General features: G+C 36.4%; 1 protein-coding gene across 1 annotated transcript; it reads right to left on the bottom strand.

Moving 5' to 3' along the window:
• Positions 1-2,047: 2,047 nt before the first annotated feature.
• Positions 2,048-9,824, bottom strand: LOC109209223 (cytochrome b-c1 complex subunit 7-2-like). Its single transcript, XM_019372452.1, has 4 exons — positions 9,612-9,824; positions 9,382-9,539; positions 3,364-3,411; positions 2,048-2,421 (listed from the first exon to the last, which is right to left on the bottom strand). Exons 1-4 carry the CDS (start codon positions 9,709-9,711, stop codon positions 2,353-2,355), a joined length of 375 nt encoding a protein of 124 aa, XP_019227997.1. The 5' UTR covers positions 9,712-9,824; the 3' UTR covers positions 2,048-2,352.
• Positions 9,825-10,024: the final 200 nt, after the last annotated feature.

The following is a 10,024-nucleotide window of genomic DNA, read 5'->3' as shown; positions in this document are numbered from 1 at the left end:
ATATATATATATATATTTTGTTGGGAGATCCCTTGTAACAACCTCTACACAAAGCCGCCCCGCCGCTACATTGAATACAAATATAACATATTAGGCACTCTTCATGAATCCTATATGGTAGAGAAAGGATTTCCATCACAAGGCTGTTTTATCTTATTCAATCTAATTTTCTTGTGCAGGTACACAATTATTTCAAGCCTAGACTGAAGATTATACTTGTGAAATGGTTGACACCACGTGATAACCAAGTCAAGCTCAACACAGCAAGGGCAATCCAGGACCTGCTGGAGGAGGAGGATGCTTGAGAGACCAACAAGGAGAGATGATTATGGCATTCTCTCATTTTTTGGGATATGCTCTAACAATATGGCAGAGGCAAAATCCATCCTAGTAGGAATAACTTAGTGTTTTGAAAAGAATATTAGGGTAGAATCAGTCTCTCAGATCCTTATAAACATCATAAACAGTTAGTCTGTTACACCTTGACAAATCAGACAAGTGGTTAAACAGATTGTGAGCATAAAGAATCGTAGCAATAGCAAATGCCCCTGCTAATTGGGGTGTCCATAGTAAAGTGTCTTGCCTACCGTCATTGAATAATGCTTCAATGAAGGGCGTAAAAAAAATCTTACTATAACAATTGAATTGACCTTTTATTTGAGATGGTTTGAACCAGTTCTCAAACCTACTACTATACAACAGTCTTCTTCTGCTAAGGCTGGCAAATCCAACTATTTTTTGTTAAAAAGAGATCTCGGATTAAGGGCTATCCGTCCACTAGCTTCATGGATGCTAATACTTTACCAGAGAAAGTGAAAGCTTCAATGAAGACAGTCAGACATCAACTTATCACTTTCAGAATCAAAACTAGAAGGAAGTTTCTTTATGTATAGTTTTTGGAGTACAGTATATGCTAACTCAACTTTTTGTCCACTACACTTTCTTCCTCTATGATAGATCCTATACTGTAGCTGTGAAGATAAAAGCCCTATCCAAACTTTTACCCAGGATTTGGACAGAATTTTTGTCATGGTGACCTTTTGAATAAATTTAAAAAACTAACGACATTATTATTTCTTGTCAACCAAGTATGCCACAAGATGAAAGGAATTAGGTATTGCCAGTTAAAGGTCTAAGTTTTTTAACTCATTCTGGGATGTTGTTAAGTTAGTAGGAGGGCTGTGGGGCTGGGTGTCTCCTATATTCCTTAGTTGGTCCCAAAAAAGATGTGTGTGCTGTCTTCTTGTTCCTTATTGTAGGTGTTATTTGTGATGTTACGTTGGTTAGGTGTTATTTATGACAAACTATCATCTTATTTAGACTTTTGATTTTCCCTGTGCAGCCCAAGTCAATATTAACCATATTTTCATTAGTTATTAGCATACTGTAGGTGAATTTGGTGCTGAAATTTCCATTCTCAATTGGAGGAGGAATTGCAGTATAGAGATTGCTTATCGAGTTGGAAAGGAAGACTGCTAAAAATACGATGCAATTGTTATCTGTATTTTGTCCAAAATACTTGGACAGATTCAAAAATCCCATCTTTTGATGGATTTACTGGAACATGTAGAAAACGTCGAAAAAGGTTTTTGTTCTGAAATATGGATGATCCAAATATTCCTGCCATTCAGCTTAATCTTGCTTTATTGACAAATCAGATTCAGCTTAATATTCCTTTATGGACAATTCAGGGGCCTGACAGTGCATAGGAATTAGGAGGAAGCAGATTGCAAGAAACTAGAACAGTCAAATGATGATAAACCTTCTATCCAAGATCAACAGCAAGATGAAAATGACACTGTTGAATGCAAGGTTTGCTTAGAGATTACAGCTAATCCACTGTAACAGCACAAGATTCTACCTCATAACCGCAGCAGAAGGAATTCAAAGCTCAGAATATCAAATACCAATAATAACCATGGACATCAATATAAATTTGACAATTTTCCTAATCAGATACTGGTGTTGAAACAAAATTTACACAAAACATTGCTGCTGGGCAGACTTAAGACACCCAGGAACTTGATTCACAAGCCATCTGAAAAGCTCATAAACCTGATATATAAAAAGAAATATGACATACCATGGTGAATAAATATCTCCCACCATGCAACTGCTTTTTTAATGCAGCCAAATCCAAAAGAATTCGAAAAGTTTCCCCTCAGAACTTTGCAGTTGAGAAGAAAATTTATTAGTGAGCAAAGACTATGGCCTGGCTCCGTACAAGCCACGCGTAAGCAATATGTTCCTCCACGCAATACAACAAAATAACATCCAGATGACCTTTTCTCCAACGAAGGCTCCAATTATTACCAGCATAAATCAAATGGCAAGCAAAGGGATGGTGGCAGATCAGGGAATAGTGCGTTGATAAAGAGGCATCGCTCCCAAAGCTTCACGTTCTGCCTTCTCCTTCTTTATCTTCAGAAAGGCAAATTTCAGACAAGGCGTTAGCAGAGAAGGAAATTTAAGGTAGTTCCCTTTATATTAACTAAATTCTCAAATAACTATTACAATGGCAAGTTTTAAACATATTCAGGGGCAGAAGATTTTCTGACTTCATCAGTAATAAAATTAAAGGAGTATCTGTTTTCATCTTGGGTTGGTTTGTGGTGGGCGGGGGGGGGGGGGGGGGGTTTTGTTGGTGTTTCTCAAAATTAAACTAAACATTCTTCTTGGAAGTAGCTAAAAATGGTCAAGTATCTGCAAAGCTTGAACAAACAAAAATTACTGTCCTATTGCATTTCAAAAGTCCGGTTTCACCTTACATCCAATGTATACAAGACTTGATATTTGAACAGGATGCAGTTTGATGTTTACGGTTTATAGTTTAACTAGTATCTTTAAACTCCCACATTGGAAACTTTCATCTACATCTTGAATACGGAAAGCCACAAAGCACAGTACATAGAAAGCAATAGCCTTATCAGAACTTAATTACCAACACCATGTCCGGTGGATGGAGAGGAACAAAGGAGCTTACAGGCCAATATCAAGTACATGAGTATCAATTAGATGTAGGATTCTTTTTCTACTATGCAGAGCAGGTGACAATATCAGGCGTTATCAAATTGCCTTGAGGCAGCTACTTGTATAAGGTGGTGGAAGTGAATTGGAAAGAACAACTCTCAGTGTGCTGCTTGATTATTTGATTTATTGTTTTCTTTCTCAAGTAGCTCCTTGCTACAAAAATTGGAAATAGTATATGGAACTGTGGACTTCAGAAAACAGACCTCATCCCCAAAAAAGAGAAAAATGAAGTTCAAAATTGCCAAATGCTTCTCTAATCAACTCTACATTTGTGAAGGAAATCAAAGAGTATCAAATAACTCTAGCTACACCCAGTTAGAAACATGAACTCACCAGAGATATCATGTCATGTAAATAACTCCTAAATGGTGTCTGCTTTGCCTGTACATATAAAATACCCAGGAATCATAAACTATATCAGGACATATACAAAGACAATAGCCACATGCATGATATTAAGACATCTAGTATTTTGGAAATGAAAAACACAAATGGAAGATACATTACAAACTAAACAAAAAGAACAATGAAGCTGCAAGTATAGGAGGTCCTACTATCAAATAGAAAAAAGGCCTTATTTCATTCATTCCTTTTCTCTTTTCTCTAATCTTTTCGACTCAGATTCAAAGAAGTTAACGATTTCTCAGTAGGATCACCTAGAGCCCCTTTGGGGATGAACACTATTTCAGTATTCTAGTTTAGCCATGAACACTGGGTTTCAAGTAAAACATTATTTTGAACCTTAAGCAAAATATGAAATATAAAGATGTATTTCAAGTGAAATACTTGTTTCGACTCATAAATCTTCAACTTTCACGAACTTTTTTTGTTAAAGTGAAGTTCATGCCACCATACAATTTCTGAAGGAAATAAATCCAGGTCACCCATGTGGGTGAACTTGAAAAGAAAAATTAAATTAAAATGAAAGAAAAGGAGAAGAGACACAATTGGTTGCCAATGGTAGTGACAGTTCAAGTAGACAACAAGTTATCTTGTTTATAAAGGATATTGCTTTTTCTTTTCGTTTTAGCGATATTTTTAACGATGGTGTCCCAACCAACTTGTGTGCGCCTCCATCATTTCACCGGGTATTTATTATTAGCTATTTTTGCTTCTCTTTCTTCCAGCAAAAGAAATTGAAAATCTTCCGGTCTTTGTTCTTTGTAAGCAGATTTCAAATATTTTTATCTATCTGTAACGCATGTGTGACAGACTATGAACCTTTTCTATACAGTTCATATTCAAATACATGTGATTGTAATATTGGCTAGTGAAAGAAGTACGAATACACCCATTCAAAAAAATATTTTCCATTTCAAAAGAACCAAGAACGAATGCAGATTAGAACATATATTGTGTGTTCCTGTTTTCTCCTTCATTGGCATCAGAACATAGGGTTTATTTGTATCTAATCCCTAAGGATAAAGGAGAGAAACGTTCCCCCTCGGTATGCGATTTCATTCTTCAGACTCTGTCTTCTTTGAATGAAGTTAGAAATAGACAGAAATGACAAGAATTTTGCATGATTCATCGTACAGATGGTGGTTTTGCCGATAACCTTGCCGCATAATTAAGAAGACTATTGAATGATTTTATATGGTGATTCGCAAGATTGCAACTCATAAACACTTCCATTTCCAGAGCCAAAGCTTCAGCCCATAGGATATGTCCACATACTTCACAATAGCAGGACCAAATAAAAAGGAGTTCTTTAGACTAGTGCAACCGGTAATCTAATGCATATCATGCTGTGTGCTATTCTGAATATATGTTATGTTATTAGGCTAGCAGATATCAATATAACTCAGGAAAACAATACTAGAAAGAAGCTAAAAGGATACCGAGGTATTCAAAGGCACACCGACTATTCCTTGTGTTACCAAGAAAAAGATCTACAACTCAAAGGTTACACCTCTACTGATTGGACAGGAGATTTAGATGAAAGAAAATCAATCTCTAGATATGTATTCTTGATAAAAAAATGGTGTCACATCATGGAGTAGCAAGAAGCAATCATGCATAGCCTAATCCACAATGGAAGCTGAATTTGTAGCACTTTTAGCAACTATACAAGTAGCTGTTTGGCTTAAACTTATATCTGGTATACTTAGATGAGTTTGATAGTACTATTGAATCAGTAACCATCAAATGTTAAAAAAAACCACAAACGTGATAGTCAGGCTGCAATAGCCTACACAATGGATCCCAAGTACCATGAGAAGATGAAACATACTAACACTAAGTATAATTTTGTTAAAGAAATATTGTACATATACAAGTGATCATGAAATACATCTCTGTGCATCATATGGTAGAGAACTGCAATGAGAACTGAGACCCATAGCATGTGATGCTTATAAAGACATGTCAAGTCGTTGGGTTCGAGAAGATACTAATCCATTCATATTTTAACTTTTTCCACTCATGTTCATGTAAACCTACATTATTGAAGTTAATGTAAGTTGACACTTAATTCTCCATTCTTGCATATTCATGTAAAAATGATCATTTTTATGTCTAAAACATAAATTCCAAGTGTGAAAGGTATGTCGAACACACATGGCATAGGCAATCGCCTCTATCGTCTAAGTGACTAATAGAGGTGAGATAAACTTATCATTGCTAGATTGATAATAGTGTAACAATCCAACCGGCTGGTTTGAGTTCTAGCACCTCGCTCCTTGATTTGAGACTTCCTATAGGTTCATTTGGTGCTTTATGACTTGCGGATATTGGTGGTTCGGGTCCTGAAGGGCTCGGGAGCGGTTTGGTACACTTGCATGCTAACTTGAGACTTAGAAGTCCATTAAGTTCATTTTGGTCCTTGATTTGAGTTGATGCGCTTCGTTTCGTGTTTCGAGACCATGGATATGTCTGTATAGTGTCAATGGACTTGTTGAAATGATTGGATTAGGACCCGAGGGGCTCGGAGGTGTTTGGCGCATTTGGAACAAATTTTTGTAGCTATTGCAAGTCCTAGTGTGGACCATAGCGCGGCCAGCACTGGGGAAGTGCAGACCGCACAGTAATCCGCAACACGGGAGAGCTTTTGGTCCGACTTCGGGAACGTATATCTCCCAATCTATAATGAATTTGGGGATAATCCAAAAATGAAAGTTGTAACCCTTTAAGTCTAGTTCTCAGTGATTCAAACCGTTCGACATTTTGACATTTACATAACTCCCTCATTCAACTGAAGTGTAGTCTAAAGCACAGCCTTCTACAAACTAGAGTGAGGCCAGCACTGCAAAAGCTTAAGATTGTATAAATACGGAGTTTTGGTGATTTTTATGCTATTTTTCACCATTTTGGAGCTTGGGGTAACTGATTCGAACTTATTTGAATTTATTTCATGAATTTAACCTAAGATCTGTCATTTAAACATGGATTCAAGCACAAAATGAGAATTTCTTACTTGAATGTTAAGAAAGTACTTTTGAGGATTTATACTTCATCAAAAAGTACTTTTGAGGATTTGAATATGATTTGGACTAGGATTGAGAATCTAATAACATATTTGGACTCGCGAGGTTATGGGTTAACGGAATTTGACTCTAGTTCCTGACTCTGGTTTCGGAATCTGATCATGTGGGCTTGGATTCGACTTTTGTTGACTTTGACCTAAGCCTATCTTTTGCTTATGGAATTGAGTCCTATGACTTGGCGTGATATTGTGGAGCATTCTTTGGGCTAGATCGGGCTTGTTTGATGGAGTTAGAGACGGAAAAGACGGATTTTGAGGAATAGAGCTAGTCTAGGATAGAGGTAAGTACCTTGGTTGGCTTCGATATAGAGAATTTTTCCTAAAAATGATATTGTTGCTATGTGCTATTTATTTGGGGTAACGTATATGCAAGGTGACGAGCGTATATACGGATGCCAAGATTTACCCATGCTTGGGGTAGTTTGTTTAGCCTTTTTATGCCTTCTTTGTTACATGCCTTACTTGTTGCATGTTTTATTTGTTCTATGACTATTTGAGCATCTTATTTATGTTGTATAATGTTATAGACATCATTCACATGCTAGTTTCAACACCACCACCACCACCAATAACAACAACAAACCTTGTGTATTCCCACAAGTGGGGCATGGGGAGGGTAGTGTGTACGCAAAGCTTACCCCTACCTTTAAAAAGGCAGAAAGATTGTTTCATTGGACCCCATGGTGAGAGAGAAAACTATGTATTCTCCATTTATATTATTAATCATGTGTCATAAGTTATTAAATGTAATAGTTTGCCTTAATTCCAGATGTCAATTCTAATAGATAAAATCAATGAGTAGATATGTGAACTCATAATTACGAAGAAAAAAAAATATGTGAAACATAAGAGTTAATATATGGTTGTATGAACACTATCATCAACATAATTTATATTTGAAACGACATATACTTTATCCGAAAAGAGTAAATAGTGTGATATGTTCATACCATGTATTTGTCGTGGTGTTTAAAAACGAAAAGCGCAAAAACAACCAGGTTCGTGAAATTGAAACGAAAAGCTAGAAGTGCACACTTCTTTGAATTGAGGCGCACAATTGACGTGACACTCAAAATTATCAAATATCTATGAATTTAGTAAAATAATACATTGCAATTAAAATAACTAGTTTCAGCATTACATATACAATAATGTCAATATTAAACTCCTCAAAGCTGAAACTAAAAGAATTGACTAATTCTCACCGGAATCACTTCGTGCACCATTATTTGAAGCGCAAACTTCTCTAAAACGCATGGCTTCACTCATGAAGAGATAACCCCCTAGTACATATATTAACCTCTGCTAGTTATTTTGTGAAACCGTAAAAATTATACTTCCTCCATCCCAATTTAGGTGAAAAATTCTTTCCTTTTTAGTTTGTCCCAAAGAAAGGTCATCTTTCCACAATTAGAAACAATTTAACTTCGAAATTTTCATTTTACTCTTAACGAGTGATTTACGACAACACAAATGTCTAAGGCTTATTTTAGACCACAAATTTCAAAAGTTTTCATTTTTTTCTTAAACAACATGCCAAGTCAAATGGTGGCTGGTGCCACATAAATTGGGACGGAGGGAGTAAGTAATTTTGACGCCATACCCTCATGACTCTGACCGATATCTTGAGATCGAATTTGGCAGTTCCTATTCTAAGTTGTTGTCAAATGGTCATCTTTGATTCGATTTAGTGGGACATTCCAAGAAAATTAAGTCAAATTGAGATTACGAGAAAGCCATTGATACACGAGATTGGCACCTGATCTTCATGCTCTAAACTAATCTTCGCAATTTTTCTTTGGCAAATTACAAGATGCCAACTGTATTCCCCAAATGTGTTGTTTCTTGACATTTCACGACACTCCATATGGTTAGTGTTGAACTTCCAGCGAATATGGAGGTTCAAAAAAGAAGATGGATAGGGGGAGGGAGTTACGGAGACACTACATGAAGTAGTGTTTGGGGGTGGGGGAGTTCTTCCAAAAGAAAGGAGGAGATCCTAATTCCTAAGGAAGAAGATGAAGGGTGGGGGTGGGAGCTGCCGGCGGCGGGAGTTTTGACAATCATTTTATCTTTTCTTTTTTCCTTAAAAGTTTTTATTAATTAGCTAGACTCCAAAGCCACATGGCTATTTTACATTCGTTATTTCTGCCATGTTAAGCGAATGAAGTGCATGTGTTTTTTTTTACTGGTTAGTGATGAGTGGTTTTATAGGCACACATCATCTGAGATTGAAGTGTCTAATAGGTAAAGACCTTTGTTACGTATGCTCTGGCTACACGATATAGTTGATCTGTATGAAAGTTAAAAGATAGGAATAAGAGTTGATCCGCGATGTGCAAGCGGTAAGATGAAGGAGATAAATCCGAATAACCCATATGGATCAACCTGACAAATATAAATAAATAAAAGGAGAAGAGACAAAACCGGTTGCCAAAGTTGGTGTCATTTCAAAAGAAACAGGAAGTTGTCATGTTTAGAAAGGGTACTGCTTACTTTTGCTTCTCCCTTTCTAACACAAGATACTGAATGTGAGAAGAGTTTACTTATTTGTAACTCAGACACGACATAAGCTGTGAGCTTTTTCTATACAGTTCATGTAACATAAAAGGAATATGGGTTAAAATCCATATTTTGTTAGTAATTTTTGCTCCAAACAACAAATTTACACTTCTTTGCAAGTTCAACTTCAATACTCTTTTTTCAGTAAACTTCAACTCAAAGGCCTGCCTAGTATATAAAGTGTAAATTTTTCCAGAAAATGTCCCTCCATCAGAAGCACGACTTCTAATAACACTGAAGATATATTTCTTTCGTCAACTCGAATCAAATAACAAATTATTAACAATTAGGAACACATTTCAAACCTGAAGATCGTCGGGGAGGTATTGATGCTTCATGGAGAGATCCATAGCACGGAGAAGACGCTGGTGTCGAGCGTCCACAACTTCACGAGGGAGGCGTTTTAGAGCCTCCTTTATGTCCATATCCTCCATTGGATCGAACAAATCATCAAATCTCAATCCTAAATACAAACGGCGAATAGATAAATACACGTAGATTTAAAGCAAATCGCAGAGAGCAAAAGAAGGCTAACCATATCTGCGAAGGCGAGTGGAGACGCATTTCATGTGCATAGAGGCCAGCACGTTCTTCCGAGGATTCAATAGCGATTGGATCCATGACGGCGCCGCCATCTTTGAGACTCTCGTTATTTTCCGGCGATGAAAGCAAGTTTGCCTTATAACATACTCAAAGGCAGACTTCCTAGTTTCGGGTGGACGTTTATCAACGGCGTTAGAATCGGTCAATTTACATAAGTTCTTTTTATTTATACCCACAACATTAAGTATAATTTTTCATAAAAAATATTACTGGAAAAATACTATACACACAAAAAAGTATATAAAAGATATTATTTTATGAATATGTAAGTGCACTGGATCTATTATTTTTTCTTGAATTATAATTTTATTATTTAAGTACTTGAAGAAATTCAGGATAAAGTTT

The sequence above is a fragment of the Nicotiana attenuata genome, unplaced genomic scaffold, assembly GCF_001879085.1.
Source record: "Nicotiana attenuata strain UT unplaced genomic scaffold, NIATTr2, whole genome shotgun sequence".
Lineage (NCBI taxonomy): Eukaryota > Viridiplantae > Streptophyta > Magnoliopsida > Solanales > Solanaceae > Nicotiana > Nicotiana attenuata.
The sequence above is the reverse complement of the archived record's forward strand: the minus strand, read 5'-3'. Positions and strand labels throughout refer to the sequence as shown.

What these genes read in the sequence shown, in the direction of transcription:
- LOC109209223 (XM_019372452.1), bottom strand. Translation starts at nt 9,711, where the DNA reads ATGGCGGCGCCGTCATGGATCCAATCGCTATTGAATCCTCGGAAGAAC. An exon ending in CACTCGCCTTCGCAGATATG is followed by an intron (nt 9,540 to 9,611) that starts GTTAGCCTTCTT and finishes GTTTGTATTTAG; the next exon opens with GATTGAGATTTGATGATTTG. An exon ending in TACATGACATGATATCTCTG is followed by an intron (nt 2,422 to 3,363) that starts GTGAGTTCATGT and finishes GCCTTTCTGAAG; the next exon opens with ATAAAGAAGGAGAAGGCAGA.